The sequence below is a fragment of the Erithacus rubecula genome (assembly GCF_903797595.1).
Source record: "Erithacus rubecula genome assembly, contig: scaffold_625_arrow_ctg1, whole genome shotgun sequence".
NCBI classification, from domain to species: domain Eukaryota; kingdom Metazoa; phylum Chordata; class Aves; order Passeriformes; family Muscicapidae; genus Erithacus; species Erithacus rubecula.
Genome location: NW_027635714.1, coordinates 30,048 through 56,663, shown reverse-complemented (window position 1 = coordinate 56,663; position 26,616 = coordinate 30,048). Strand labels below are relative to the sequence as shown.

The window sequence follows — 26,616 nt, the reverse complement described above, 5'->3', positions numbered from 1 at the left end:
CCCTGAGCCATGCAGGGAGAGTCCAGATGTGCAGAGAAAGCTGAGTCTCAGGACAAGGGTGAGGGAAATCAACAAACCATGGTGTATTTCCAGGTAACTTCGGATTTGATCCAGGTGTTTCGATGTCTTCAGGGACTTCATATGTCCTGTAGGTTTTTTCCTCATTCTCAGCGGAGCTTAAGAGAAAGTATTTCCATTTCAGTTGAATGGATCCCACAAAAGCAGTGCTCAGCCTGTGGGGTCAGCAGGGACACACTACTCACCCCTGTGATGAGCACTATGCTTGCCTAAAGCAACCAGCAAAGGACCTTGACGAGTCTTCTCTGCAGATACATCTATAATTTCATAGCCACAGAAACTTCTTTCACCTGGTTCCTGCCAGGTTGTCAATGATTATTCTTTTAGGAACATTTCCAACATACCTGCAGGAGGTTCCAGAGGCAACAAATCTTCATGAAGCCAGGGTACTGGAGGAGGCTTCCCAGCATGCTCATCTAGAAGGGAGCACAGATGAGAACCATTTCCATGGTGTGCTGGGATCCCGTTCTGCCTTAGGGAACTGGGCACTGCAAGGGGCTGAGACTGTGGGAGGCAGATGTGAATGGGCATGGCCAAAGCAGCAGAGGGGCCTAGGGAGCTCTGTGCTGCCTCTGGCCACTGTCCACAGTCTTTCCATGCCCTGTATAGTGTGCTTGGATTGGTGGTGTATCAGCCCAGGGTCTTTGGGGCTCTCTCACTGCCACACAGAAAAATCTCCATAAATCCCTGGGGAAAACTGCAGTAGGCAGTGCCACAGCCATCCGTCCCAACCTCCCTCCCTCCTCCTGCTAATCCAGCTCCCCCAGCCCAAGGGGAGAGAGGCAGGCCCTGTCAGAACACACACTGGAGCCCTTTCCCCACCATGGGCAGCCCTTACAGCCCCTCCCAGCTTTTGGGTGGTGTCTCCCATGGAGGGACCCCAGCAGCACTGCTCAGTACCCGAGTGTCCCGAGCCTGCTCAGGATGATTCCTTTGGACTCTGCCTGCACTGCCAAGGAGCAGGGATGGCAGCTCAAGGCTGAGCAGGGCTCAGACCCAGAGGCACAGCAATTACCTGATAGGACTGTGTTGGGCATCACCTCCCTTCCTTCAGCAGAGGCTGCCAATGCGCCACTGCTTCGTCTGGGAAACGGTTCCTTGAGAACAGACTTTCCTTTCAAGTCTGGACAAAGTAAAAGGGACAGCTGGATCAGATGGGGTTGATTCCCAATAGGAAGATTCCATCTTCAGGAGGAAATGCTTGTTGAAATCATGGATGAAGTTCAGGTAGTCATCCAAGCTTTGGAATCCGACCAGGGCCCTCCCTCCTCCTAAGAGCCCCTATATCCAATCTACCCTGACACTGGGAAGTTTCATGGGATATCAGGGTGTGCATGGCCCATGGTGCAGATTGGGCTGCACACTGTCAGCTGATTCCAAATGCCTGCCTGCAGAGGCTGGGGAGAAGGTGCAGCCAGGCCAGGCTGGGAAACAGCCCTGCAGGGTGTGACAGCAGCAGTGGGGCAGTGAGGCTGCCATGGATCCCTGCCCCTGAGCCATGCAGGGAAAGTCCAGATGTGCAGAGAAAGCTGAGTCTCAGGAGAATGACAAGGGAAATGCACCCACCATGGAACTCGCTCTCAGTAGACCTTAAGAGAAAGTATTTCTATTTCAGTTGAATGGATCCCACAAAAGCAGTGCTCAGCCTGTGGTGGTCAGCAGGGACACACAATCCCCCTGGGATAGGAGCTGAGACTTGTCTGAAGCCTGCGCCATAGGATCTTGAAGTTGCTGTCCCTGTCAGACACAAACTGTAACTCAACAGCCACCAGATGGTGTTCTGTCCATCCTGATTCCTGCCAGGTTATCAATGATTATTCTTTAGGAATATTTTCCAGCTACCTGCAGGGCCTCCAGAGGCGTAGCACAATCTTCATGAAGCCCCCCCCAGGGTTGCTGTAGAGATGGCTTGCCCAGCATGCTCATCTAGAAAGGGAGCAACAGATGAAGAACCCATTTTCCATGGTAGTGTGCTGGGATCTCCGTTCTGCCTAGGGTACTGGGCACTGCAAGTGGGTTCCGGTGAGGCTGTGGGAGGCAGAGTTGCTGAGATGAGGGATGGCGCACCCCAAAGCAGCAGAGGGGCCTGGGGAGCTTTGTGTTGCCTCTGGCTACTCTCCATTCTCCTTCTTTAGCTTCTGCCACATCCCTTGACAGCAGCAGTGGGGCAGTGAGGCTGCCATGGATCCCTGCCCCCTGAGCCATGCAGGGAAAGTCCAGATGTGCAGAGAAAGCTGAGTCTCAGGAGAATGACAAGGGAAATGCACCCACCATGGAGTCTGTCCAGATAACGCAGGTATTCTTCCAGGTGTTTGGATGCCTTCAGGAACAAGTCTGTAAGTTTGTTCCTCGCTCTCAGTAGACCTTAAGAGAAAGTATTTCCATTTCAGTTGAATGGATCCCACAAAAGCAGTGCTCAGCCTGTGGGGTCAGCAGGGACACAACACTCACCCCTGGGATAGGAGCTGAGCTTGTCTGAAGCAGTGAGCAAAGGATCTTGAAGTTGCTTCCCTGCAGACACACCTGTAACTCAACAGCCACAGATGGTTCTGTCACCTGATTCCTGCCAGGTTATCAATGATTATTCTTTTAGGAATATTTCCAGCATACCTGCAGGAGGCTCCAGAGGTAGCAAATCTTCATGAAGCCAGGTTGCTGGAGGAGGCTTCCCAGCATGCTCATCTAGAAGGGAGCACAGATGAGAACCATTTCCATGGTGTGCTGGGATCCCGTTCTGCCCTAGGGAACTGGGCACTGCAAGTGGGTCAGGTGAGGCTGTGGGAGGCAGATGTGAATGGGCATGGCCAAAGCAGCAGAGGGGCCTGGGGAGCTTTGTGTTGCCTCTGGCCACTCTCCATTCTCCTTCTTTAGCTTCTGCCACATCCCTTGGACGGGTGGCTGTGTCAGCCTAAAGGTCTGTGGGGCTTGCTCACTGCTACACAGGACAGTCTCTCTAAATCCCTTTGGAAAACTGTGGCAGGGAGTGCCACAACCATCCATCCCAACCTCCCACACTCCCTCCTCCTGCTGGTCGAGCTCCCCCAGCCCAAGGGGACAAAGGCAGGCCCTGTCAGGACACACTGCAGCCCTGCTCTCCCCCTCTGCTCTTTCCCCACCATAGGCAGCCCTTACAGCCTCTCCAGGTTTCTGGTGGTGTCTCCCATGGAGGGACGCCAGCAGCACTGCTCAGTACCCGAGTGTCCTGAGCCTGCTCAGGATGATTCCTTTGGACTCTGCCTGCACTGCCAAGGAGCAGGGATGGCAGCTCAAGGCTGAGCAGGGCTCAGACCCAGAGGCACAGCAATTACCTGATAGGACTGTGTTGGGCATCACCTCCCTTCCTTCAGCAGAGGCTACTAATGGGCCACTGCTTTTTCTGGGAAATGGTTCCTTGAGAACAGACTTTCCTTCCATCTCTGGAGAAAGTGAAAGAGATATCTGCATCAGATGCAGTTGTTCCCCAATAGGAAGTTCCCTTTTTCAGGAGGCAATGCTTGTTGAAGTCATGGATGAAGTTCAGGTAGTCATCCAAGCTTTGGGATCGGATCAGGTCCCTCTCTCCTCCAAACAGCCCCTACATCTGATCTACCCCGAGACCAGGAAAATGCAGGGGATCTCAGGGTTGTGCATGGCCCATGGTGCAGATTGGGCTGCACACTGTCAGCTGATTCCAAATGCCTTCCTGCAGAGGCTGGGGAGAAGGTGCAGGCAGGCCAGGCTGGGAAACAGCCCTGCAGGGTGTGACAGCAGCAGTGGGGCAGTGAGACTGCCATGGATTCCTTCCCCCTGAACCATGCAGGGAGAATCCAGGTGTGCAGAGAAAGGTGAGCCTCAGGACAAGGGTGAGGGAAATGCACCCACCATGGCGTCTCTCCAGATGACTCAGGTATTCTTTGAGGTGTTTGGATGTCTTCAGGAACAAATCTTTCAGATTGTTCCTCCCTCTTGGCGGAGCTTAACAGAAAGTATTTCCATTTCAGATGAATGGATTCCACAAAAGCAGTGCTCAGCCTGTGGGGTCAGCAGGGACACACTACTCACCCCTGTGATGGGAGCTGGGCTTGCCTGAAGCAACCAGTAAAGGTCTTTGAGAAGTCTTGTCTGCAGACACACCTGTAACTCAACAGCCATAGAAGCTTCTTTCACCTGGTTCCTGCCAGGTTGTCAATGATTATTCTTTTTAGGAACATCTCCAACATACCTGCAGGAGGTTCCAGAGGCAGCAAATCTTCATGAAGCCAGGGTGCTGGAGGAGGCTTCCCAGCATGCTCATCTAGAAGGGAGCACAGATGAGAACCATTTCCATGGTGTGCTGGGATCCCGTTCTGCCTTAGGGAACTGGGCACTGCAAGGGGGTGGGGTGGGGCTGTGGGAGGCAGATGTGAATGGGCATGGCCAAAGCAGCAGAGGGGCCTGGGGAGCTCTGGTCACTCTCCACACTTTTTGCACGTCCTGTGCAACATCCCTGGTGAGGAAACCGGGGCAGCCCAGGGCCTGTGTGGGCTCGGCTCTCTCCCTCCCACAGAGGAAAGCCTCCCTAAATCCCTATGGAAAACCATCCCCAGGATTCGTGGGCAGAAGGGAGCGCTCTCCTGGGAAAGGGGAGCCAGGTCGCCGGCTCACCTGCTACCTTGGCTCGCCACGGAGCTGCCTGGGCAGCCCTGGCAGTCAGGGCCACTGCCAGGAGGAGCAGGAGGAAGAGGCGCAGAGCAAGGGCCATGGTGCCTTGCCCTCTGCCAGTCCTGCAGCTCTTGCTGCCACCGCTGTCCCAACACTGCTGTCCAAATTTCAGCACCACTGCCACCGCCACCGCTGCTGCTGCAACAGTTGTGGTCAAGCACTGACTGGTCGGTGGCCGGGGTGCTGTGCAACCATGGGGCTCTGGGACCCCTGTGACCTCAGAGCCTGCTGTGACCTCAAGGCTGGGCCAGGACTCTTTGGAATGGATCTCAAGAGCTGCCCTTCCAGCGAGGAGAGTAGGTCCCTCCAGGCAGCTGTATGCAATCTGTTTTATTTCACAAGAGCTGAGTTGTACGGCAATGGCCAAGAGAGAGATATTTCATGGTCGTACCTGCAATAGCAATGTCGAGTCCAAAATTCAACTCACCTTGGTGATTGCCACTATTGCAGGCAGCACCGGCCCCATGCTGACACTGAGTCCGTGCTTTGCCTGCGCTGGCCTTTGGCCCATATTTAAATAGCGAAGGACTTGATGCCATAATATATAAAAATAATGCAACGCTGGGCATCAGGATAGCTGCAGTCTTTAGGGGAGACCCAAACTCAGCGCACATGTTATGGGTGTCCTCAGGCACCCCAAAATCCTCCTGTGAGCCTCACAGGACACCCCAGACCCGTGCTTCACTTAGAGGTGTCCCTCAGTCCCTGCACACCTTTGGACTTACCCCAAATGAAGGGAAAAAATTGTTGTTTGGGCTAAGATTTTGCATTGTGGAAAGTATCAGATGTGACCCACCAGCTCCAGTGGGATTGTGTCTTCTTGGTTGGCTTGGGAATTGAAGGAGGTGTGAACTGTTGATCTATGTATTTTTTTATAATTGGAATATTATTGATTTGTTTTTTTCTTACCAGCTACCTGGTTTAGGGAAGTCTATGGAACATTGTCATCTTTAGATCTCGTCTGTTGATCAGACGTATTTGAAATCCAGAAATAAATTTTAAAGTTAGGAGAATGCGTGTCTCTTATTCATTCATAGATTATGTGATCCCTAGGTTTGTTTTCCTAGGAAGCCATCGAAAGTATAATATATGGTTCATTGGTAGCCCTGGAAGCAGTGTCCTTTTGTCTCAATCACTTTTATCATCACAAAGCTTACTCTGCCATGATTTCCTTCCTTCCTTCTCATAAATCTTTTGAGAAATAGTTTGTGTTGTGAGTAAATGGCATTGTGCAAAGTGTGCAAATAGTGTGGTAGGGAAAAGATTCTATATAAACTGGGACACTGCTGCAGTATTTGAGAGCAGATCATTGAACAGAGATACCTGAATGTTCAGTTTGTTAACGTTCTGGAGATAATATTGTGCTTGTTGAGACTGGCAGAAGATGATGGGTATTTAAAAGAAGGGTATTTCTAATAAATTACCGAGGTCAAAATATATTCTTTATTATGTAATGCATGCAACTAGAACTGTTCTTAAAAATGTTTGAGTGAAGAATCCAGTGCAATAGGCTGGGACCAAATGTTGTCGATTGTCCAAATTTGTGAAATTGGTGTGCTATCAGTACAAGTTTAAATAGCTAATTTACCCTTGATTGGAAGATTGAGATAGTGCTGCAGCTTAAAAGAAGTTGCTGAAATAAGCATTCAATATACATCAAATGGGAAGTTATCAAGTGTCAGTGTGAAATAGTTCTACCACTTCTAGTTTGTTCTTTTCTACTGAGCTATACTGACAGCTAAAATCCAGTGATAAGGAAAACTTGGCCAGCAACAAGTTGCTGCGAATATGAATCGATAGTGCTGTTAATACTGCCAGAGTATTTTTGCTGTATTCAGTTAACCTTGTGTCAGAGAATTAGTTTATTTCCAGCAAATATTGATTATAATGTAACTATTTTTAGTTTAGCATTCAAAGTGGGTAATAGATAGTGAATTGTATACTCATGTATATATATGTATACAAAATGCAGTACTCAAATAGCTTAATATTTTTGTTTTCAATTAGCCATTGCATCAAGTTAAATGATTTTCCTTTGGATGTATTCTTTCTATTCTGTGTTAGTACAGAAATCTAAATCTTCTAAACCAGCATTCCTTTGATGGCATGTTTGCTTCCTCTCAGTTCTTCTGCTTCCCTTTAGCCCCTTTGTCATTTGAGACTTAAGTTCTGTTGAGTGCAAAGGGGCAAGTGATGTTGCAGTATGAATTGACAGGTATGTGTGGAAATCTGGGTAAAGCTGGTTTAAGATGTTTTACATCTTATCTATTTCTAAAGAAAAAAATTACCCCCAAAATTTTAGAATTTTCATGGTGGGTGTTTGTTTGTTTGTTTGTCTAAAATCTAATAAACTCTCAGGTTTTGTAAGAAGTTAAGGATTTGCTATTTTGGTCTTTATATCAGCTAAACTACTCTGAGAGTTCTTAAATATATAAAATGTTGTGCCTTTGGATTTCATTATGGCATTTGAATGTTTGCCTTTATTTTCAGGGTTCAAGTGTACACGTATTAATATGGACGGCTTGTCTGCTTTTGACTAGATTTATTGGTGTAGGTGGCACGAGGGCCATCTCTCTTTTTAGAGACCACACATGTTCTAAGTGCAAACTTTTTCTCCTGGCGTAATTTTTCATGGTTTTCGTGATGGGTGGCTATAATGTAGAAGTAAGGCAAGCTAGTGTGGTTTCTAAGGATTATTTAAACCTTTCTTCTTCTGCCTTTTCTTACCCACTTCAGGCATGCACATTTTTTCCTGTTGGTTTAGGCAGGGAGACCTTCATGGTGGGACCCTGAGCTAATTTCAAAGGATGGGGATAGCAGTGGGCAGAATCAATGGGGTCTTTTTGCTTCACAGTGAGCAGAAAGTAATTTAATTTGAGGAAAATGGAGGAGAAAGTAGTTTTGCTTCTGTGATTTGCTTTAGTTTTGGATATGATGTGAGTTAATTTTTGTTTTTCTCTACCTTGTAACTTTCTGAGTATTTGTGATGTGTAAGAAATTTAGAAAGCTGCATAAAGGGTATTGAGATAGGGTATATGAACACAGTAATGAAAGTTTAATGATACTTTCCTTGTATGACTTAGAGGTTTAAAAAAGCAGTTGCGTTTTCCTAGTAATTATTTTTTTTCCTCGACAGAACACAATTATACTCAGGGAGGTTTCTAACATTGTGCTTGATTTCAGTTGTGTTTTCTGTATTGCTTAGAGGTTAACCAGAAACTCTGGGAAAAGCATAGATTCTATGTCATAAGTCTTGAAGAGCACAGAAGATATTCTCTTGAGGTTTTCAGAATGTTTCTAGTCATCATTAACAAGCTAATCAGTAACATGTGGTATGTGTAATATGGCTTTTAAGGAGTTTTCAGCAGTGTGTCTTTTGGTGTTTTCTTATTTGTCAGTGGGTAGGCTGTGTTCCCTTTCCTCTAATTAACAGAATATAGACAAATGTGTGAGTTAACTGATTGTTGGACAGGTCTGAAGGGTGGTGATGAATGGGATTATATCCATCTGGTGGCTGGTCTCAAACGGCCTTGCCCAGGGCTGGGTATTGGGCCAGCCCTGTTTAATATCTTTATCCATGATCTGGACGAGTGGATGGAATGCACCCTCAGCAAGTTTGCAGGTGATGCCTAGTTGGGCAGGAGTGTTGATCTTCTGGAAGGTAGGAAGGCTTTGCAGAAGGATCTGGACAGGCTGGATTGATGGAATGAGGCCACTTGTGAGAGGTTCAAGAAGGCCAAGTGCTGAGTCCTGCCCTTGAGTGCATCAGCCCCAGGCAGTGCGGCAAGCTGGGGCAGAGTGGCTGGAAAGCTGCTCAGCAGCAAAGGACCTGGGAGTGCTGCTCATCAGCAGCTGAACGTGAGCCAGTGTGTGTCCAGGTGGCCAGAAAAGCCAAACACATCCTGGCCTGCATCAGCAGTAGTGTGGCCAGCAGGACAAGGGCAGGGATTGTCCCCCTGCACTCAGCACTGGTGAGGCTGATAATGATTAATGGAACAAGTTATTAAAGGATAAGCTAAGGGGTTCCTACCAATGAATAAAGAAACCATGGCCAGCATTGGCACTTTGTTGAGAACACAAGCTAAATTCTACTGAAAGTAGAATAGCTTTCAGCCAATATGAACCCTCTGCATAATGGATTTTTATTCAGTTTGTGCCACTGTGCACAATATCAGTAGGAGCAAACCTCCTTAAAATGGACTGTGTTTAAAAGAAGCAAATTACACAGAAATGGTCCAAAGCTGTGATAAAAATTTACTGTTAGCCTTTGAACAGCTGTGCGCTGAATTGTTTTAACCATCAGTTATCAGTAAATGTGATTCTGAGTATCCTGAGCTTACTGACCCGTGTGTGGGAAACTCCAAGCCCTCTGCCCCTGAGGAGCAATGTCTGCAGCAGATTGCTCCAGTCACCCTCGTACAGAGCTCTGATCTCCCTGAAGAAAATGAATTATTTGAGATTTGGGTAATCTGAGGAGAAGTAATATGTGAAATCTTACGGTTTAATTCAGGTGTTTCAAGGCAGATGAAAGTGTGTTCATACAAGGAAGTTTCATGACTTTCTTGTATCTGTCACCTGTCAGTATCTCCTAGGGCACTGGGATGGCTGGTTTTGTCCAGGTGCAGTTTGCAGCCATCTTGGTAGAAAGAGAAGGTGAATAGTAGAGTTGTGGTTTTAAGCACTTCAGGCAACGCATGAATTTTCTACATTGCCAAAAATCTAGTTTCCTACAGAGGGGATTTTGACACGGGTTAAGATCTCTTCTGAAACCTTTCCTGTTCTCTTTCAAAGTTGCTGGGAGCTTCCGTGGGAAGACAGCAGGTTGTGCTCAAATGAGATAAGCCTCTCTGGTGTCTTGCCTAGAAGAGTTAAGGGAGTTAACTTAAGAAGAGTTGAGTGTGTGCAGTAGCAGAGAATGTTGTCTTTCAAGTGGCAGGTAGTCTACAGGTGCCCTTCTTGGAGCAGGGTTTGCTTGATAATGTTAAGCAACAAGCTTTTTGCTTTTTGTACCGAGCCCTCGGGAGTTCGTGGCTGTGCTGTAATGTGTGCTGGGGAAGTCTCAGTGAGAGGCAGTAAAGAGAGGAGATGTTTAGATCTCAGCATTGTCTATTTAAGTGAAGCCAGGCTATGAAGGCCTTTCTTTGTGGTGCACAGCCAAGGCTCATTCCATTTTCCTCAAGGCAAGCACTCACTGATTACTTCCCTGTTTTCCTGGGCATGGCCCTGGAGGAGGTGCAGGCCCAGACGACGCCAGTGAAGGAGATGTGCCCTGAGCCCAGGGAGGCTCAGCATGGCTCCCCCAGCCCCTCGAGGCCTCGCCGCTGGTCTCAGCAGCCCCTGCCTGGCTGCTGCCTGCCCGCACCGTGGGCATCCGTGGCTGCTCCTGGACAGGGAGCTCAGCCAGTGCTGGTGCTGTGTGGGCTTTGCTGGAGGTACCACCCGGACACAGCTGTGAAAACGCAATTTCTTTATTTGAACATAAAGGAAGGGCTGCCCAACTTCAGCCAGGGCTGGGGAGCTGGGCCAGGGGGCTCAGGGGCAGGGGTTCTCGTTTTGGAGGTGCTGGGGTGCACCGCAGACGGGGCTGCAGCCACGCCATGACACGTGGGGACAGACATGGAAAAGTGTCACGAGGCAAGTTGTCGCTGCCTGTGCTCTTGGGCTGCTCTTCTGTATGTTCACAGGAGCACCTGTGGAGAGAGGAGTGGCCGAGGCCCCAGGTGCCCGTGTGACACAGGGACCCTCGTGCAGAGCAGGGCCCGGGGCTGGCGAGGCTCCCCAGCAGGCTGGAGCTGCTGGCACAGCTTGGCCCAGCTGGAGCTGCCCCTCAAGGCCCGGCCAGCAGGGCATGGCGCTGGGCAGGATCCCTGGCCAGGAGCGGCCCCAGAGCGTGTTTGCCTTTCAAGGGCAACCTGGGCCCCTCTCTTTCTCCTCCCCACCTTGCTTTGCCCCTGCCTGCAGCTCCTGGGGCTGCTCTTGGCCACGCAGCCTCAGTGGGAGCCAGCACTGGCTGCAGCCCCAAAGGGCTGCCCGGGACAAGGCCCAGCAATTAAGGGCCAGTGAAAGCACCGGGCAGCAGCAGAACCCTCGGCAGAGGTATTTGGACAACCACTGGCCATCCACAACTCCACAGCAGCCTCACTGGGAGTGTTTCCTTTCAGCAGCCTTTGAAGGAAGCTGTTTGAGACAGAGATCAGCAAAACACTTACTGTTTCCTCTTGCAGCAGTACCAGATGACACCAAAACATATCATCAGGAGCAGTGCCCCACCAGCCACAATGACCATTAACTTCAGCAGACATTGTGTTCCCCAGCAGAAAAATCTCTTGCTTTCCCTCATAACTTTATCAGGTGTTGAGAGGCCGGCTGCATCTGTGGGGGCAAAGGGGAGTGTGAGGCCGTGCTGTGCTGCACTGCAGAGCTGGCAGCACGGTGGATATGGCCAGGACGTTCTCTGTTTCCCCCAGAGCTGGGGCCTGCAGGCACCTTGCACCCCTTGGCACGGGGCTGCTCAGTACCCAAAGCCCTGAGACTGCATGGCATAATTCCTCTGTGCTCTGCCCATCTCCTGCAGGCAATATTTGTCAAAGACATGGATAAGGCCTAGGAAAATGCCCAGGGTTTTGGAGGTGCTCCAGGACCCACCCTGCCCAAACACCTGTCTTGCTTTTGTGCTGGGAGACGAGGAAATTTCAGGGGATCTCAGGGTTGTGCATGGCCCATGGTGCAGATGGGGCTGCACACTATCAGCTGATTCCAAACCCCTTCCTGCAGAGGCTGGGGAGAAGGTGCAGCCAGGCCAGGCTGGGAAACAGCCCTGCAGGGTGTGACAGCAGCAGTGGGGCAGTGAGGCTGCCATGGATCCCTTCCCCCTGAGCCATGCAGGGAGAGTCCAGATGTGCAGAGAAAGCTGAGTCTCAGGACAAGGGTGAGGGAAATCAACAAACCATGGTGTATTTCCAGGTAACTTCGGATTTGATCCAGGTGTTTCGATGTCTTCAGGGACTTCATATGTCCTGTAGGTTTTTTCCTCATTCTCAGCGGAGCTTAAGAGAAAGTATTTCCATTTCAGTTGAATGGATCCCACAAAAGCAGTGCTCAGCCTGTGGGGTCAGCAGGGACACACTACTCACCCCTGTGATGAGCACTATGCTTGCCTAAAGCAACCAGCAAAGGACCTTGACGAGTCTTCTCTGCAGATACATCTATAATTTCATAGCCACAGAAACTTCTTTCACCTGGTTCTTGCCAGGTTGTCAATGATTATTCTTTTAGGAACATTTCCAACATACCTGCAGGAGGTTCCAGAGGCAACAAATCTTCATGAAGCCAGGGTGCTGGAGGAGGCTTCCCAGCATGCTCATCTAGAAGGGAGCACAGATGAGAACCATTTCCATGGTGTGCTGGGATCCCGTTCTGCCTTAGGGAACTGGGCACTGCAAGGGGCTGAGACTGTGGGAGGCAGATGTGAATGGGCATGGCCAAAGCAGCAGAGGGGCCTAGGGAGCTCTGTGCTGCCTCTGGCCACTGTCCACAGTCTTTCCATGCCCTCTATAGTGTGCTTGGATTGGTGGTGTATCAGCCCAGGGTCTTTGGGGCTCTCTCACTGCCACACAGAAAAATCTCCATAAATCCCTGGGGAAAACTGCAGTAGGCAGTGCCACAGCCATCCGTCCCAACCTCCCTCCCTCCTCCTGCTAATCCAGCTCCCCCAGCCCAAGGGGAGAGAGGCAGGCCCTGTCAGAACACACACTGGAGCCCTTTCCCCACCATGGGCAGCCCTTACAGCCCCTCCCAGCTTTTGGGTGGTGTCTCCCATGGAGGGACCCCAGCAGCACTGCTCAGTACCCGAGTGTCCCGAGCCTGCTCAGGATGATTCCTTTGGACTCTGCCTGCACTGCCAAAGAGAAGGGATGGCAGCTCAAGGCTGAGCAGGGCTCAGACCCAGAGGCACAGCAATTACCTGATAGGACTGTGTTGGGCATCACCTCCCTTCCTTCAGCAGAGGCTGCCAATGCGCCACTGCTTCGTCTGGGAAACGGTTCCTTGAGAACAGACTTTCCTTTCAAGTCTGGACAAAGTAAAAGGGACAGCTGGATCAGATGGGGTTGATTCCCAATAGGAAGATTCCATCTTCAGGAGGAAATGCTTGTTGAAATCATGGATGAAGTTCAGGTAGTCATCCAAGCTTTGGAATCCGACCAGGGCCCTCCCTCCTCCTAAGAGCCCCTATATCCAATCTACCCTGACACTGGGAAGTTTCATGGGATATCAGGGTGTGCATGGCCCATGGTGCAGATTGGGCTGCACACTGTCAGCTGATTCCAAATGCCTGCCTGCAGAGGCTGGGGAGAAGGTGCAGCCAGGCCAGGCTGGGAAACAGCCCTGCAGGGTGTGACAGCAGCAGTGGGGCAGTGAGGCTGCCATGGATCCCTGCCCCCTGAGCCATGCAGGGAAAGTCCAGATGTGCAGAGAAAGCTGAGTCTCAGGAGAATGACAAGGGAAATGCACCCACCATGGAGTCTGTCCAGATAACGCAGGTATTCTTCCAGGTGTTTGGATGCCTTCAGGAACAAGTCTGTAAGTTTGTTCCTCGCTCTCAGTAGACCTTAAGAGAAAGTATTTCCATTTCAGTTGAATGGATCCCACAAAAGCAGTGCTCAGCCTGTGGGGTCAGCAGGGACACAACACTCACCCCTGGGATAGGAGCTGAGCTTGTCTGAAGCAGTGAGCAAAGGATCTTGAAGTTGCTTCCCTGCAGACACACCTGTAACTCAACAGCCACAGATGGTTCTGTCACCTGATTCCTGCCAGGTTATCAATGATTATTCTTTTAGGAATATTTCCAGCATACCTGCAGGAGGCTCCAGAGGTAGCAAATCTTCATGAAGCCAGGTTGCTGGAGGAGGCTTCCCAGCATGCTCATCTAGAAGGGAGCACAGATGAGAACCATTTCCATGGTGTGCTGGGATCCCGTTCTGCCTTAGGGTACTGGGCACTGCAAGTGGGTCAGGTGAGGCTGTGGGAGGCAGATGTGAATGGGGATGGCCAAAGCAGCAGAGGGGCCTGGGGAGCTTTGTGTTGCCTCTGGCTACTCTCCATTCTCCTTCTTTAGCTTCTGCCACATCCCTTGGACGGGTGGCTGTGTCAGCCTAAAGGTCTGTGGGGCTTGCTCACTGCTACACAGGACAGTCTCTCTAAATCCCTTTGGAAAACTGTGGCAGGGAGTGCCACAACCATCCATCCCAACGTCCCACACTCCCTCCTCCTGCTGGTCGAGCTCCCCCAGCCCAAGGGGACAAAGGCAGGCCCTGTCAGGACACACTGCAGCCCTGCTCTCCCCCTCTGCTCTTTCCCCACCATAGGCAGCCCTTACAGCCTCTCCAGGTTTCTGGTGGTGTCTCCCATGGAGGGACGCCAGCAGCACTGCTCAGTACCCGAGTGTCCTGAGCCTGCTCAGGATGATTCCTTTGGACTCTGCCTGCACTGCCAAGGAGCAGGGATGGCAGCTCAAGACTGAGCAGGGCTCAGACCCAGAGGCACAGCAATTACCTGATAGGACTGTGTTGGGCATCACCTCCCTTCCTTCAGCAGAGGCTACTAATGGGCCACTGCTTTTTCTGGGAAATGGTTCCTTGAGAACAGACTTTCCTTCCATCTCTGGAGAAAGTGAAAGAGATATCTGCATCAGATGCAGTTGTTCCCCAATAGGAAGTTCCCTTTTTCAGGAGGCAATGCTTGTTGAAGTCATGGATGAAGTTCAGGTAGTCATCCAAGCTTTGGGATCGGATCAGGTCCCTCTCTCCTCCAAACAGCCCCTACATCTGATCTACCCCGAGACCAGGAAAATGCAGGGGATCTCAGGGTTGTGCATGGCCCATGGTGCAGATTGGGCTGCACACTGTCAGCTGATTCCAAATGCCTTCCTGCAGAGGCTGGGAAGAAGGTGCAGGCAGGCCAGGCTGGGAAACAGCCCTGCAGGGTGTGACAGCAGCAGTGGGGCAGTGAGACTGCCATGGATTCCTTCCCCCTGAACCATGCAGGGAGAATCCAGGTGTGCAGAGAAGGTGAGCCTCAGGACAAGGGTGAGGGAAATGCACCCACCATGGCGTCTCTCCAGATGACTCAGGTATTCTTTGAGGTGTTTGGATGTCTTCAGGAACAAATCTTTCAGATTGTTCCTCCCTCTTGGCGGAGCTTAACAGAAAGTATTTCCATTTCAGATGAATGGATTCCACAAAAGCAGTGCTCAGCCTGTGGGGTCAGCAGGGACACACTACTCACCCCTGTGATGGGAGCTGGGCTTGCCTGAAGCAACCAGTAAAGGTCTTTGAGAAGTCTTGTCTGCAGACACACCTGTAACTCAACAGCCATAGAAGCTTCTTTCACCTGGTTCCTGCGTTCTGCCTTAGGGAACTGGGCACTGCAAGGGGGTGGGCTGGGGCTGTGGGAGGCAGATGTGAATGGGCATGGCCAAAGCAGCAGAGGGGCCTGGGGAGCTCTGGTCACTCTCCACACTTTTTGCACGTCCTGTGCAACATCCCTGGTGAGGAAACCGGGGGCAGCCCAGGGCCTGTGTGGGCTCGGCTCTCTCCCTCCCACAGAGGAAAGCCTCCCTAAATCCCTATGGAAAACCATCCCCAGGATTCGTGGGCAGAAGGGAGCGCTCTCCTGGGAAAGGGGAGCCAGGTCGCCGGCTCACCTGCTACCTTGGCTCGCCACGGAGCTGCCTGGGCAGCCCTGGCAGTCAGGGCCACTGCCAGGAGGAGCAGGAGGAAGAGGCGCAGAGCAAGGGCCATGGTGCCTTGCCCTCTGCCAGTCCTGCAGCTCTTGCTGCCACCGCTGTCCCAACACTGCTGTCCAAATTTCAGCACCACTGCCACCGCCACCGCTGCTGCTGCAACAGTTGTGGTCAAGCACTGACTGGTCGGTGCCGGGGTGCTGTGCAACCATGGGGCTCTGGGACCCCTGTGACCTCAGAGCCTGCTGTGACCTCAAGGCTGGGCCAGGACTCTTTGGAATGGATCTCAAGAGCTGCCCTTCCAGCGAGGAGAGTAGGTCCCTCCAGGCAGCTGTATGCAATCTGTTTTATTTCACAAGAGCTGAGTTGTACGGCAATGGCCAAGAGAAAGATATTTCATGGTCGTACCTGCAATAGCAATGTCGAGTCCAAAATTCAACTCACCTTGGTGATTGCCACTATTGCAGGCAGCACCGGCCCCATGCTGACACTGAGTCCGTGCTTTGCCTGCGCTGGCCTTTGGCCCATATTTAAATAGCGAAGGACTTGATGCCATAATATATAAAAATAATGCAACGCTGGGCATCAGGATAGCTGCAGTCTTTAGGGGAGACCCAAACTCAGCGCACATGTTATGGGTGTCCTCAGGCACCCCAAAATCCTCCTGTGAGCCTCACAGGACACCCCAGACCCGTGCTTCACTTAGAGGTGTCCCTCAGTCCCTGCACACCTTTGGACTTACCCCAAATGAATGGAAAAAATTGTTGTTTGGGCTAAGATTTTGCATTGTGGAAAGTATCAGATGTGACCCACCAGCTCCAGTGGGATTGTGTCTTCTTGGTTGGCTTGGGAATTGAAGGAGGTGTGAACTGTTGATCTATGTATTTTTTTATAATTGGAATATTATTGATTTGTTTTTTTCTTACCAGCTACCTGGTTTAGGGAAGTCTATGGAACATTGTCATCTTTAGATCTCGTCTGTTGATCAGACGTATTTGAAATCCAGAAATAAATTTTAAAGTTAGGAGAATGCGTGTCTCTTATTCATTCATAGATTATGTGATCCCTAGGTTTGTTTTCCTAGGAAGCCATCGAAAGTATAATATATGGTTCATTGGTAGCCCTGGAAGCAGTGTCCTTTTGTCTCAATCACTTTTATCATCACAAAGCTTACTCTGCCATGATTTCCTTCCTTCCTTCTCATAAATCTTTTGAGAAATAGTTTGTGTTGTGAGTAAATGGCATTGTGCAAAGTGTGCAAATAGTGTGGTAGGGAAAAGATTCTATATAAACTGGGACACTGCTGCAGTATTTGAGAGCAGATCATTGAACAGAGATACCTGAATGTTCAGTTTGTTAACGTTCTGGAGATAATATTGTGCTTGTTGAGACTGGCAGAAGATGATGGGTATTTAAAAGAAGGGTATTTCTAATAAATTACCGAGGTCAAAATATATTCTTTATTATGTAATGCATGCAACTAGAACTGTTCTTAAAAATGTTTGAGTGAAGAATCCAGTGCAATAGGCTGGGACCAAATGTTGTCGATTGTCCAAATTTGTGAAATTGGTGTGCTATCAGTACAAGTTTAAATAGCTAATTTACCCTTGATTGGAAGATTGAGATAGTGCTGCAGCTTAAAGAAGTTGCTGAAATAAGCATTCAATATACATCAAATGGGAAGTTATCAAGTGTCAGTGTGAAATAGTTCTACCACTTCTAGTTTGTTCTTTTCTACTGAGCTATACTGACAGCTAAAATCCAGTGATAAGGAAAACTTGGCCAGCAACAAGTTGCTGCGAATATGAATCGATAGTGCTGTTAATACTGCCAGAGTATTTTTGCTGTATTCAGTTAACCTTGTGTCAGAGAATTAGTTTATTTCCAGCAAATATTGATTATAATGTAACTATTTTTAGTTTAGCATTCAAAGTGGGTAATAGATAGTGAATTGTATACTCATGTATATATATGTATACAAAATGCAGTACTCAAATAGCTTAATATTTTTGTTTTCAATTAGCCATTGCATCAAGTTAAATGATTTTCCTTTGGATGTATTCTTTCTATTCTGTGTTAGTACAGAAATCTGAATCTTCTAAACCAGCATTCCTTTGATGGCATGTTTGCTTCCTCTCAGTTCTTCTGCTTCCCTTTAGCCCCTTTGTCATTTGAGACTTAAGTTCTGTTGAGTGCAAAGGGGCAAGTGATGTTGCAGTATGAATTGACAGGTATGTGTGGAAATCTGGGTAAAGCTGGTTTAAGATGTGCTTTTAAAATGTTTTACATCTTATCTATTTCTAAAGAAAAAAATTAACCCCAAAATTTTAGAATTTTCATGTCAGTGCTTTTCATGGTGGGTGTTTGTTTGTTTGTTTGTCTAAAATCTAATAAACTCTCAGGTTTTGTAAGAAGTTAAGGATTTGCTATTTTGGTCTTTATATCAGCTAAACTACTCTGAGAGTTCTTAAATATATAAAATGTTGTGCCTTTGGATTTCATTATGGCATTTGAATGTTTGCCTTTATTTTCAGGGTTCAAGTGTACACGTATTAATATGGACGGCTTGTCTGCTTTTGACTAGATTTATTGGTGTAGGTGGCACGAGGGCCATCTCTCTTTTTAGAGACCACACATGTTCTAAGTGCAAACTTTTTCTCCTGGCGTAATTTTTCATGGTTTTCGTGATGGATGGCTATAATGTAGAAGTAAGGCAAGCTAGTGTGGTTTCTAAGGATTATTTAAACCTTTCTTCTTCTGCCTTTTCTTACCCACTTCAGGCATGCACATTTTTTCCTGTTGGTTTAGGCAGGGAGACCTTCATGGTGGGACCCTGAGCTAATTTCAAAGGATGGGGATAGCAGTGGGCAGAATCAATGGGGTCTTTTTGCTTCACAGTGAGCAGAAAGTAATTTAATTTGAGGAAAATGGAGGAGAAAGTAGTTTTGCTTCTGTGATTTGCTTTAGTTTTGGATATGATGTGAGTTAATTTTTGTTTTTCTCTACCTTGTAACTTTCTGAGTATTTGTGATGTGTAAGAAATATAGAAAGCTGCATAAAGGGTATTGAGATAGGGTATATGAACACAGTAATGAAAGTTTAATGATACTTTCCTTGTATGACTTAGAGGTTTAAAAAAGCAGTTGCGTTTTCCTAGTAATTATTTTTTTTCCTCGACAGAACACAATTATACTCAGGGAGGTTTCTAACATTGTGCTTGATTTCAGTTGTGTTTTCTGTATTGCTTAGAGGTTAACCAGAAACTCTGGGAAAAGCATAGATTCTATGTCATAAGTCTTGAAGAGCACAGAAGATATTCTCTTGAGGTTTTCAGAATGTTTCTAGTCATCATTAACAAGCTAATCAGTAACATGTGGTATGTGTAATATGGCTTTTAAGGAGTTTTCAGCAGTGTGTCTTTTGGTGTTTTCTTATTTGTCAGTGGGTAGGCTGTGTTCCCTTTCCTCTAATTAACAGAATATAGACAAATGTGTGAGTTAACTGATTGTTGGACAGGTCTGAAGGGTGGTGATGAATGGGATTATATCCGTCGGGTGGCTGGTCTCAAACGGCCTTGCCCAGGGCTGGGTATTGGGCCAGCCCTGTTTAATATCTTTATCCATGATCTGGACGAGTGGATGGAATGCACCCTCAGCAAGTTTGCAGGTGATGCCTAGTTGGGCAGGAGTGTTGATCTTCTGGAAGGTAGGAAGGCTTTGCAGAAGGATCTGGACAGGCTGGATTGATGGAATGAGGCCACTTGTGAGAGGTTCAAGAAGGCCAAGTGCTGAGTCCTGCCCTTGAGTGCATCAGCCCCAGGCAGTGCGGCAAGCTGGGGCAGAGTGGCTGGAAAGCTGCTCAGCAGCAAAGGACCTGGGAGTGCTGCTCATCAGCAGCTGAACGTGAGCCAGTGTGTGTCCAGGTGGCCAGAAAAGCCAAACACATCCTGGCCTGCATCAGCAGTAGTGTGGCCAGCAGGACAAGGGCAGGGATTGTCCCCCTGCACTCAGCACTGGTGAGGCTGATAATGATTAATGGAACAAGTTATTAAAGGATAAGCTAAGGGGTTCCTACCAATGAATAAAGAAACCATGGCCAGCATTGGCACTTTGTTGAGAACACAAGCATGTGCTAAATTCTACTGAAAGTAGAATAGCTTTCAGCCAATATGAACCCTCTGCATAATGGATTTTTATTCAGTTTGTGCCACTGTGCACAATATCAGTAGGAGCAAACCTCCTTAAAATGGACTGTGTTTAAAAGAAGCAAATTACACAGAAATGGTCCAAAGCTGTGATAAAAATTTACTGTTAGCCTTTGAACAGCTGTGCGCTGAATTGTTTTAACCATCAGTTATCAGTAAATGTGATTCTGAGTATCCTGAGCTTACTGACCCGTGTGTGGGAAACTCCAAGCCCTCTGCCCCTGAGGAGCAATGTCTGCAGCAGATTGCTCCAGTCACCCTCGTACAGAGCTCTGATCTCCCTGAAGAAAATGAATTATTTGAGATTTCGGTAATCTGAGGAGAAGTAATATGTGAAATCTTACGGTTTAATTCAGGTGTTTCAAGGCAGATGAAAGTGTGTTCATACAAGGAAGTTTCATGACTTTCTTGTATCTGTCACCTGTCAGTATCTCCTAGGGCACTGGGATGGCTGGTTTTGTCCAGGTGCAGTTTGCAGCCATCTTGGTAGAAAGAGAAGGTGAATAGTAGAGTTGTGGTTTTAAGCACTTCAGGCAACGCATGAATTTTCTACATTGCCAAAAATCTAGTTTCCTACAGAGGGGATTTTGACACGGGTTAAGATCTCTTCTGAAACCTTTCCTGTTCTCTTTCAAAGTTGCTGGGAGCTTCCGTGGGAAGACAGCAGGTTGTGCTCAAATGAGATAAGCCTCTCTGGTGTCTTGCCTAGAAGAGTTAAGGGAGTTAACTTAAGAAGAGTTGAGTGTGTGCAGTAGCAGAGAATGTTGTCTTTCAAGTGGCAGGTAGTCTACAGGTGCCCTTCTTGGAGCAGGGTTTGCTTGATAATGTTAAGCAACAAGCTTTTTGCTTTTTGTACCAAGCCCTCGGGAGTTCGTGGCTGTGCTGTAATGTGTGCTGGGGAAGTCTCAGTGAGAGGCAGTAAAGAGAGGAGATGTTTAGATCTCAGCATTGTCTATTTAAGTGAAGCCAGGCTATGAAGGCCTTTCTTTGTGGTGCACAGCCAAGGCTCATTCCATTTTCCTCAAGGCAAGCAGTCACTGATTACTTCCCTGTTTTCCTGGGCATGGCCCTGGAGGAGGTGCAGGCCCAGACGACGCCAGTGAAGGAGATGTGCCCTGAGCCCAGGGAGGCTCAGCATAGCTCCCCCAGCCCCTCGAGGCCTCGCCGCTGGTCTCAGCAGCCCCTGCCTGGCTGCTGCCTGCCCGCACCGTGGGCATCCGTGGCTGCTCCTGGACAGGGAGCTCAGCCAGTGCTGGTGCTGTGTGGGCTTTGCTGGAGGTACCACCCGGACACAGCTGTGAAAACGCAATTTCTTTATTTGAACATAAAGGAAGGGCTGCCCAACTTCAGCCAGGGCTGGGGAGCTGGGCCAGGGGGCTCAGGGGCAGGGGTTCTCGTTTTGGAGGTGCTGGGGTGCACCGCAGACGGGGCTGCAGCCACGCCATGACACGTGGGGACAGACATGGAAAAGTGTCACGAGGCAAGTTGTCGCTGCCTGTGCTCTTGGGCTGCTCTTCTGTATGTTCACAGGAGCACCTGTGGAGAGAGGAGTGGCCGAGGCCCCAGGTGCCCGTGTGACACAGGGACCCTCGTGCAGAGCAGGGCCCGGGGCTGGCGAGGCTCCCCAGCAGGCTGGAGCTGCTGGCACAGCTTGGCCCAGCTGGAGCTGCCCCTCAAGGCCCGGCCAGCAGGGCATGGCGCTGGGCAGGATCCCTGGCCAGGAGCGGCCCCAGAGCGTGTTTGCCTTTCAAGGGCAACCTGGGCCCCTCTCTTTCTCCTCCCCACCTTGCTTTGCCCCTGCCTGCAGCTCCTGGGGCTGCTCTTGGCCACGCAGCCTCAGTGGGAGCCAGCACTGGCTGCAGCCCCAAAGGGCTGCCCGGGACAAGGCCCAGCAATTAAGGGCCAGTGAAAGCACTGGGCAGCAGCAGAACCCTCGGCAGAGGTATTTGGACAACCACTGGCCATCCACAACTCCACAGCAGCCTCACTGGGAGTGTTTCCTTTCAGCAGCCTTTGAAGGAAGCTGTTTGAGACAGAGATCAGCAAAACACTTACTGTTTCCTCTTGCAGCAGTACCAGATGACACCAAAACATATCATCAGGAGCAGTGCCCCACCAGCCACAATGACCATTAACTTCAGCAGACATTGTGTTCCCCAGCAGAAAAATCTCTTGCTTTCCCTCATAACTTTATCAGGTGTTGAGAGGCCGGCTGCATCTGTGGGAGCAAAGGGGAGTGTGAGGCCGTGCTGTGCTGCACTGCAGAGCTGGCAGCACGGTGGATATAGCCAGGACGTTCTCTGTTTCCCCCAGAGCTGGGGCCTGCAGGCACCTTGCACCCCTTGGCACGGGGCTGCTCAGTACCCAAAGCCCTGAGACTGCATGGCATAATTCCTCTGTGCTCTGCCCATCTCCTGCAGGCAATATTTGTCAAAGACATGGATAAGGCCTAGGAAATTGCCCAGGGTTTTGGAGGTGCTCCAGGACCCACCCTGCCCAAACACCTGTCTTGCTTTTGTGCTGGGAGACGAGGAAATTTCAGGGGATCTCAGGGTTGTGCATGGCCCATGGTGCAGATGGGGCTGCACACTATCAGCTGATTCCAAACCCCTTCCTGCAGAGGCTGGGGAGAAGGTGCAGCCAGGCCAGGCTGGGAAACAGCCCTGCAGGGTGTGACAGCAGCAGTGGGGCAGTGAGGCTGCCATGGATCCCTTCCCCCTGAGCCATGCAGGGAGAGTCCAGATGTGCAGAGAAAGCTGAGTCTCAGGACAAGGGTGAGGGAAATCAACAAACCATGGTGTATTTCCAGGTAACTTCGGATTTGATCCAGGTGTTTCGATGTCTTCAGGGACTTCATATGTCCTGTAGGTTTTTTCCTCATTCTCAGCGGAGCTTAAGAGAAAGTATTTCCATTTCAGTTGAATGGATCCCACAAAAGCAGTGCTCAGCCTGTGGGGTCAGCAGGGACACACTACTCACCCCTGTGATGAGCACTATGCTTGCCTAAAGCAACCAGCAAAGGACCTTGGCGAGTCTTCTCTGCAGATACATCTATAATTTCATAGCCACAGAAACTTCTTTCACCTGGTTCTTGCCAGGTTGTCAATGATTATTCTTTTAGGAACATTTCCAACATACCTGCAGGAGGTTCCAGAGGCAACAAATCTTCATGAAGCCAGGGTGCTGGAGGAGGCTTCCCAGCATGCTCATCTAGAAGGGAGCACAGATGAGAACCATTTCCATGGTGTGCTGGGATCCCGTTCTGCCTTAGGGAACTGGGCACTGCAAGGGGCTGAGACTGTGGGAGGCAGATGTGAATGGGCATGGCCAAAGCAGCAGAGGGGCCTAGGGAGCTCTGTGCTGCCTCTGGCCACTGTCCACAGTCTTTCCATGCCCTGTATAGTGTGCTTGGATTGGTGGTGTATCAGCCCAGGGTCTTTGGGGCTCTCTCACTGCCACACAGAAAAATCTCCATAAATCCCTGGGGAAAACTGCAGTAGGCAGTGCCACAGCCATCCGTCCCAACCTCCCTCCCTCCTCCTGCTAATCCAGCTCCCCCAGCCCAAGGGGAGAGAGGCAGGCCCTGTCAGAACACACACTGGAGCCCTTTCCCCACCATGGGCAGCCCTTACAGCCCCTCCCAGCTTTTGGGTGGTGTCTCCCATGGAGGGACCCCAGCAGCACTGCTCAGTACCCGAGTGTCCTGAGCCTGCTCAGGATGATTCCTTTGGACTCTGCCTGCACTGCCAAGGAGCAGGGATGGCAGCTCAAGGCTGAGCAGGGCTCAGACCCAGAGGCACAGCAATTACCTGATATGACTGTGTTGGGCATCACCTCCCTTCCTTCAGCAGAGGCTACTAATGCGCCACTGCTTCGTCTGGGAAACTGGTTCCTTGAGAACAGACTTTCCTTTCAAGTCTGGACAAAGTAAAGGGGACAGCTGGATCAGATGGGGTTGATTCCCAATAGGAAGATTCCATCTTCAGGAGGAAATGCTTGTTGAAATCATGGATGAAGTTCAGGTAGTCATCCAAGCTTTGGAATCCGACCAGGGCCCTCCCTCCTCCTAAGAGCCCCTATATCCAATCTACCCTGACACTGGGAAGTTTCATGGGATATCAGGGTGTGCATGGCCCATGGTGCAGATTGGGCTGCACACTGTCAGCTGATTCCAAATGCCTGCCTGCAGAGGCTGGGAAGAAGGTGCAGGCAGGCCAGGCTGGGAAACAGCCCTGCAGGGTGTGACAGCAGCAGTGGGGCAGTGAGACTGCCATGGATTCCTTCCCCCTGAACCATGCAGGGAGAATCCAGGTGTGCAGAGAAAGGTGAGCCTCAGGACAAGGGTGAGGGAAATGCACCCACCATGGCGTCTCTCCAGATGACTCAGGTATTCTTTGAGGTGTTTGGATGTCTTCAGGAACAAATCTTTCAGATTGTTCCTCCCTCTTGGCGGAGCTTAACAGAAAGTATTTCCATTTCAGATGAATGGATTCCACAAAAGCAGTGCTCCGCCTGTGGGGTCAGCAGGGACACACTACTCACCCCTGTGATGGGAGCTGGGCTTGCCTGAAGCAATCAGTAAAGGTCTTTGAGAAGTCTTGTCTGCAGACACACCTGTAACTCAACAGCCATAGAAGCTTCTTTCACCTGGTTCCTGCCAGGTTGTCAATGATTATTCTTTTTAGGAACATCTCCAACATACCTGCAGGAGGTTCCAGAGGCAGCAAATCTTCATGAAGCCAGGGTGCTGGAGGAGGCTTCCCAGCATGCTCATCTAGAAGGGAGCACAGATGAGAACCATTTCCATGGTGTGCTGGGATCCCGTTCTGCCTTAGGGAACTGGGCACTGCAAGGGGGTGGGGTGGGGCTGTGGGAGGCAGATGTGAATGGGCATGGCCAAAGCAGCAGAGGGGCCTGGGGAGCTCTGGTCACTCTCCACACTTTTTGCACGTCCTGTGCAACATCCCTGGTGAGGAAACCGGGGCAGCCCAGGGCCTGTGTGGGCTCGGCTCTCTCCCTCCCACAGAGGAAAGCCTCCCTAAATCCCTATGGAAAACCATCCCCAGGATTCGTGGGCAGAAGGGAGCGCTCTCCTGGGAAAGGGGAGCCAGGTCGCCGGCTCACCTGCTACCTTGGCTCGCCACGGAGCTGCCTGGGCAGCCCTGGCAGTCAGGGCCACTGCCAGGAGGAGCAGGAGGAAGAGGCGCAGAGCAAGGGCCATGGTGCCTTGCCCTCTGCCAGTCCTGCAGCTCTTGCTGCCACCGCTGTCCCAACACTGCTGTCCAAATTTCAGCACCACTGCCACCGCCACCGCTGCTGCTGCAACAGTTGTGGTCAAGCACTGACTGGTCGGTGGCCGGGGTGCTGTGCAACCATGGGGCTCTGGGACCCCTGTGACCTCAGAGCCTGCTGTGACCTCAAGGCTGGGCCAGGACTCTTTGGAATGGATCTCAAGAGCTGCCCTTCCAGCGAGGAGAGTAGGTCCCTCCAGGCAGCTGTATGCAATCTGTTTTATTTCACAAGAGCTGAGTTGTACGGCAATGGCCAAGAGAAAGATATTTCATGGTCGTACCTGCAATAGCAATGTCGAGTCCAAAATTCAACTCACCTTGGTGATTGCCACTATTGCAGGCAGCACCGGCCCCATGCTGACACTGAGTCCGTGCTTTGCCTGCGCTGGCCTTTGGCCCATATTTAAATAGTGAAGGACTTGATGCCATAATATATAAAAATAATGCAACGCTGGGCATCAGGATAGCTGCAGTCTTTAGGGGAGACCCAAACTCAGCGCACATGTTATGGGTGTCCTCAGGCACCCCAAAATCCTCCTGTGAGCCTCACAGGACACCCCAGACCCGTGCTTCACTTAGAGGTGTCCCTCAGTCCCTGCACACCTTTGGACTTACCCCAAATGAAGGGAAAAAATTGTTGTTTGGGCTAAGATTTTGCATTGTGGAAAGTATCAGATGTGACCCACCAGCTCCAGTGGGATTGTGTCTTCTTGGTTGGCTTGGGAATTGAAGGAGGTGTGAACTGTTGATCTATGTATTTTTTTATAATTGGAATATTATTGATTTGTTTTTTTCTTACCAGCTACCTGGTTTAGGGAAGTCTATGGAACATTGTCATCTTTAGATCTCGTCTGTTGATCAGACGTATTTGAAATCCAGAAATAAATTTTAAAGTTAGGAGAATGCGTGTCTCTTATTCATTCATAGATTATGTGATCCCTAGGTTTGTTTTCCTAGGAAGCCATCGAAAGTATAATATATGGTTCATTGGTAGCCCTGGAAGCAGTGTCCTTTTGTCTCAATCACTTTTATCATCACAAAGCTTACTCTGCCATGATTTCCTTCCTTCCTTCTCATAAATCTTTTGAGAAATAGTTTTTGTTGTGAGTAAATGGCATTGTGCAAAGTGTGCAAATAGTGTGGTAGGGAAAAGATTCTATATAAACTGGAACACTGCTGCAGTATTTGAGAGCAGATCATTGAACAGAGATACCTGAATGTTCAGTTTGTTAACGTTCTGGAGATATTATTGTGCTTGTTGAGACTGGCAGAAGATGATGGGTATTTAAAAGAAGGGTATTTCTAATAAATTACCGAGGTCAAAATATATTCTTTATTATGTAATGCATGCAACTAGAACTGTTCTTAAAAATGTTTGAGTGAAGAATCCAGTGCAATAGGCTGGGACCAAATGTTGTCGATTGTCCAAATTTGTGAAATTGGTGTGCTATCAGTACAAGTTTAAATAGCTAATTTACCCTTGATTGGAAGATTGAGATAGTGCTGCAGCTTAAAAGAAGTTGCTGAAATAAGCATTCAATATACATCAAATGGGAAGTTATCAAGTGTCAGTGTGAAATAGTTCTACCACTTCTAGTTTGTTCTTTTCTACTGAGCTATAC

At 49.5% G+C, this 26,616-nt stretch overlaps 1 protein-coding gene across 1 annotated transcript; it reads right to left on the bottom strand.

The window, feature by feature from the left end:
• Positions 1 to 422: 422 nt before the first annotated feature.
• LOC306816486 (uncharacterized protein) lies at positions 423 to 24,964 on the bottom strand (the record flags this gene model as incomplete). The annotated part of the gene is made up of 13 exons (XM_079332924.1): positions 24,828 to 24,964; positions 24,406 to 24,477; positions 22,683 to 22,754; positions 14,863 to 14,955; positions 14,311 to 14,418; positions 13,613 to 13,684; positions 13,454 to 13,525; positions 13,274 to 13,366; positions 3,387 to 3,494; positions 2,689 to 2,760; positions 2,530 to 2,601; positions 2,350 to 2,442; positions 423 to 494 (listed from the first exon to the last, which is right to left on the bottom strand). Coding segments are annotated over exons 1-13 (1,096 nt in total), but the record flags the coding sequence as incomplete, so codon positions are not given.
• Positions 24,965 to 26,616: the final 1,652 nt, after the last annotated feature.